Consider the following 5,686-nt stretch of genomic DNA (forward strand, 5'->3'; position numbering starts at 1 on the left):
GGGGTGACAAACAGATCAGATTTATCTGAAGCTGATCTGCATCCATATCCGAAATGAATGCAGATATGGTAGGTAAATATTTAAAACTGAGCAGATATGGTTTCAAATATGGATATGGTTTTGAATTAATTTTTTGGATATGGATACATATATTACTTTAAATTTTGGATACAGATACGAATATACGCATTTTAACATATAAAGTTCATTGGATTCGAGTCTTTTTTATAAAACGTGTCATAACCCACTTTTAACTCCAAACCACTTAGATTCTATTAAATACAATTAAGTCAAAAATAAAATAAGCCAATGCAACATATTTAGCAGGCCTACAGTCAAAATTTGCAGCTATGAGAATAAGTCAAGTTAAGTCTCCTCACAAGCCCCTTCTCTCTCTATAATGAATCTGTTGGCCTTTTTGTTTTGATGATATTTTAATAAATAATTTATAACTAATATTGTTTGTCTAATGTTTGTGTTTTCTTATTTATTCTAGGCAAACAATGAGTTGGAGGTTGGATGAAATCGAGCTTTCACGATCATATCCAATGGAGGTTGGCGGAATAGTGAAGTGAAACAATACATTTCAAGTCAAGATCCAAGATCAAGCTTCATCCGCAAAGTTTACCAAGACGAGCTCAAATTGAAGGTCAAGATTGCTTGGGTAATTTAGTTTAGGTTTATACTTGTGTGTAGATACTTCAAGCTTAATCACATACACACATACACGTTTTTGTTTATACATATATAGTTATATATATTTACATGTTTTGGTTTTATAGTTTTTAAGTTTAAATATAAAACATATGAATATAATTAGAAAATACATATTTGTTTCATGTTTATATACTTATATATGATTTCATCAATATGAAGTTTATTTAGTTCAATAAAATCATGTTTATTGTTTTGAATGTTTGCAAAACATGCATTTTTGTGAAAATAATGTATTCTTATTTATGGACTTAACAATCACTATTTATATATTTTATTAAGTCTATGAAATCATTTTATAAAGTTTCAAAAGTTTGTTTAAATCAATATGTGAAAAACATGTATGTTTAGTTTTCATGTTTTTGGATATTTTTACAAAATGATGAGATTTTACAAATGATAAAGTACAAATTGAAATTTTTTTTGTAACATGTTTATTATCATGTTTATAAATATTTTTCAAAGTTTTATATTTTTTGAATTTATTTGCTATTTTTAAATGCACTTTAAAAGTTATTTTTTAGACATGCACGGTCTCTGTGCATGTTCATAAGTTGATTTATCAGGGTTGATAAGTTGACTTATGAACTCCTCTGAAAAGTGTATTTAGCCTCTGCCAAGTCGACTTATATATCATCGCAAGTCGACTTATAGCAAGTTGACTTATGTTTCCAGACAAGTCGACTTATGAGCTGTTTTTCAGTTTGAGTTTTTCTTCTGCAAGTCGACTCATGTGAACTGTCAAGTCGACTTACACCAAGTCGACTTATAAATTTAACCGTTACACAGTAACGGCTATTTTCAGTTTTTTGTTTATTTTAATGTTTTTATGGGTTTTTGGGGTTTTCTTGGGCTGGTTTCTTCCATCCTATATATACCCCATTGCATTTAACATTTCTACCAACCAAGAGTGTTTAAAAACAAGTTTTAAGGGTGTTTAAAAATTCATTTAAGTTTTGTTTCAAGTTTGTTTTGTGAAGAATTTTTCACAAGAGGAAGAGGAGATTATCCATTCTTGTTTGGGCTTCAATCTACATCCCTCTACTCTTGTTTTAGAGAAATTTTCTTAAACTCATTATCTAGCTTGTTTATGCTTAATTTGTTATATTTATTTTTTGCTAGATTAGATTGAGTTTATATTTGTTTTACTCTTTGTTTACACACACAACCATTGAGCTTATTGTATTTGCATACATAGTATATATTGAGGTTGTGGGATTGTGACATTGAGAGTGAGCCTTAATTGAGTTCTCATCCATAGTAGAGAACAAAACTTTGTATTTGAGCTTTCATTGTGAGAATACACTTTATAATACACTTGTACACCGAGAGGAATGTGTGGTGAGAGACGTGGTCGTTCCAAAAGGAGTGACGTCGATAGTAAAGCCTAGGGAGAGGTTGTAAATCTAAGCACTTGAGGGAGACACGGGCTAGAGACCAACACTTAAATGGTGTAGAGTGTGATTGCAAGATCAAATAGATATATTGATGGCATTCACCGTACTAGTAAGTAGCAAGTCAAATAGATATATTGATGGCATTTGCCACTCTATCATTCTTTATGAAATTATGATAAGCTCGTGAAGATCGATAAATGAGTATGTTGTCCCTCTACTCTCAATTATTACCAGCCAAGACTTCTTTTCCCCATCCTTTTTATTCCTTTGTGGATCCCCAACGTGGGACTAGGGGGGGGGGGGGGGGGGGCTTCCAGTATGCCCCGGTTGAATTGTTTTCTCCACTCACGGGCCCAAGCTTGCGTTGCTACCAAACGCTGTAACCGCGATTTCGGCCTACGCGAAGATAAAGGACGGGGAAATAACCAACGCTTGTTGTGCCCGTGATTAGTGGCCTACTGGGCCCTAGGTTTTTGAACATACATTCCACCTCCGCGCCCGGCCCTTTTACTTTGTTCAGATTTGGGGTTCTAGTAACACTAGTGTGCACCTTGTGCAAAACACCACCCCCTATTTTTTAAACACCTTATTTTAAATTTATCTTACTCTAATTTTTAATATATTTAATTTAATTATTGCATGCTTAAAATTAAGAATCATATCTACTCCCCCTATACTTAAAGAATGATTCAAATTTTAATAATTTGATTTAGAAATCATATTTATTCCTCTATACTTAAAAAAGGATCCAAGTTTTAATACATTTGATTTTCTTTATTATTTAAGATATAGTAAAAATACTATAGCATAAATAGTAACTTCAAGTATGAAGGAGCAGATTGTTTATGTTACACTAAATTGCTGTAGCATGAACAGTAACTTCAAGTGTAGATGGCCGGATTGTTTACCGTTGATGTTAAGTATTTTACTGCAGCATTTAGTGTAGCACGAGGAGTAGCTCTTGGGATTCTCCTTTAAGTATAAAGGAGTAGATTTTGGTGGTATTAGGCTAGATTTTGGTGGTATTAGGCTATTGTTGAAAATTTGAAGACCTGATAAGTGCTAGAGAAATACAACACATAATTAATATTTTTAAAAAATGTCAATGGTAAAGAGTTTTCATCCTGTCAAAACTGTCTTCATGCGAGTAGGCAGTTTTGAGTTGCTCAATGGAAACAGAGAGTTTTTTTGGTGGTGGCGGACCTCTTTATGTGGCACATAATGACTTGTTCAAGCAGGCGGTTCTGATATAATGCGTAGTGCATGGTAAATAGTCTGAGCCAATAAGACGAACTACTGAGTTTATTGCTTTGTAAATCACTTGAGAAGGCATAAATTCATTAGCAAGGGACACTCTCATCAAGCCATAAGAGGCTCCAAGCTAGAGCTTTTGCTACGACCTTTGTGAAATAAAGTTGATGAAGTAGTAAAGCTCTTTAATGACTTTATCACATCCAAATTATCTCAAAAGAAAAATATCAAGTGTATCTAGATTCATAATATAAAATATGGACCTAAATAATATCAACCATCACATCATTGGATTTCGAGAGAGCTTCGTGAATAACTCCAAACGCTAAAGAGGAGTTATTTTGATTGGGCCCAACAAGTCTAATGGGCCTACTTAACTAGCGAGGCCCAATTCATGGCTAAAATAAAAGTTCAGAATAATACTGGGGGAATCTGGAAGCTTCAGAAGATCTCGACCGTCCATCACCACTACTCATCGAAGTCGTCAAAATCCCACATCCGACGCGATCTCTCCCTCTTAACACTGACAAAATCTCGATCCTCGTTGAACGCAGCCGACGAAGAAGGGGAAAGGGGAAAAACAAAAACAAGCAGTAGAGATGGGAGTAATGGACAAGCTCAAGGTGTTCGTTGTTAAGGAGCCCGTCGTCGCCGCCTCTTGCCTCATCGCTGGATTCGGTACTCTCCTCCCTTCTCAAAACCCTAATTATTTTCCCCCCTTTTCTTGCATTTTTTCTAATTACTATTATATATATATATACTTCCATTACAATCTATAATTGACCGTAAAGATCATAGTAGTATTCAATTGACCTGAGAGAAAGTGAAAGAGCAATACTGGTTGAAATTATTTGCAGCTCCAATGGTCAAGTGGTTGAATTGAAAATAAAAATACTTCTTTAGCGACTCTGCTATATCGAGGTAATCTATTATGCCAAATAGTTACCCTGAGAAGTAAAAAAAAACTTAATTGACAGGTTTTATTCACTTGAGCTCTTGAGGTATATGATTTTTATCCTTGTCCAATGTCACATATAGAACCTATAATTTATCGTTTCTTCTCTTCTTGTAGATTTTCTCTTGAACATTACTACTTGGTTGCTTAAACTTAAAGCGGGTTAACAGATTAAGCAGTTCCCCGTTTGTTAACTGGCCTTTTTAGGAATTAATGGCGAGCCCATTGCTTTTCCATTAATTTTACATAATTCATGGAGTTGATGTTATATGGAAGCCAATTTTACTTTTAATAAATTGGTGAAAACATATGTGATGATGGGTTATAATTTATTGGTGTATACGTAAACTTTAGGCATGCAACAATTGGGACAATAATCATTAGTGTCGTCTCCTAATGATGTTCACAAGCATATCCATCAATCCTCTAACCACCACTTTCCATGTTTCATATATAAATGTTTCTTCAAAGTGTTCCTATCGTGGTGGATATAATGATAATAGTACTGTAACTTTATATCTATGTCGGACATGCATGGATATTGAAAGTGGACGGAACAAGACACATGGACTTATATACACGGGTATGAAAAATGCAAAAAGTTCTGGAAGATATGGATACCAGTGTTACTGAGGCGCAAGGCGCAATGCGGGGCACAAAGGTCCCTTACGCGCATCATGCGCAAAGCGCACAACAATGTGCGCACCTCACTGAATTGAGGCGCACAACTCAAACTAATATTTTCCAACATAAGACAAAGAAGCATATAAGCAACATGTTTATAAATTGTCACATAAAAAGACTAAGAAATATAATTTTACCTACTAAATCACGAAAGAGTCTTAATTAGCATGCATAACATAGAGAAGTTCATAAGTTTTCACAAATCACAATGCAAGATAATATCCAACATGAGCAAAAGTTTTTGAAATAAAATAAGAAAGTAGCAAACTAATAGAGTGTCTAGTTATCCTCATCACCATCGTCATCCAACTGAAGTGAAATTTCCTCATCCTCAAAAAGAGTCTAATATGAAAAAAGAAACAGTCTATTACATGATGTAAATATGTAATCATATAAATTATTTTCAAAAAAAAAAAAGAGAAAAACTAGAAAAAAACTAACCTAATTTCGTGTCGTCGGCGGCGGCGGCTGCGTCGACCGGCACGTTGGGGTTGGGGAGTGAGAACAGTGAGAGTTTGAGGAGCAACCACTGTGAGAGAGGAGAGAAAGAGGGAAGATAGCTTGAAACCCTAAAACATAAGGGTTTAATGAAATATATGGGTACCGGACCTGAAACCCGCTTCTGTTCACATAACCCAACTCACTGCGCACCATCGGCTGGGGCGCAGTGAGTCGGTGCGCCCGA

General features: G+C 34.8%; 1 protein-coding gene across 1 annotated transcript in view; it reads left to right on the plus strand.

Annotated features, from left to right (window-relative positions):
* The window catches only part of LOC109840084, a 5,898-nt gene continuing 4,068 nt past the window's right edge, over positions 3,857-5,686 (plus strand). The window contains exon 1 of the mRNA XM_020408591.1: positions 3,857-4,040. Within this exon, the coding sequence (XP_020264180.1) occupies positions 3,962-4,040 (79 nt within the window). The 5' untranslated portion in view covers positions 3,857-3,961. The remainder of the gene's footprint in view (positions 4,041-5,686) is intronic.

The sequence above is a fragment of the Asparagus officinalis genome, chromosome 5 (assembly GCF_001876935.1).
Source record: "Asparagus officinalis chromosome 5, Aspof.V1, whole genome shotgun sequence".
Taxonomy (NCBI): domain Eukaryota; kingdom Viridiplantae; phylum Streptophyta; class Magnoliopsida; order Asparagales; family Asparagaceae; genus Asparagus; species Asparagus officinalis.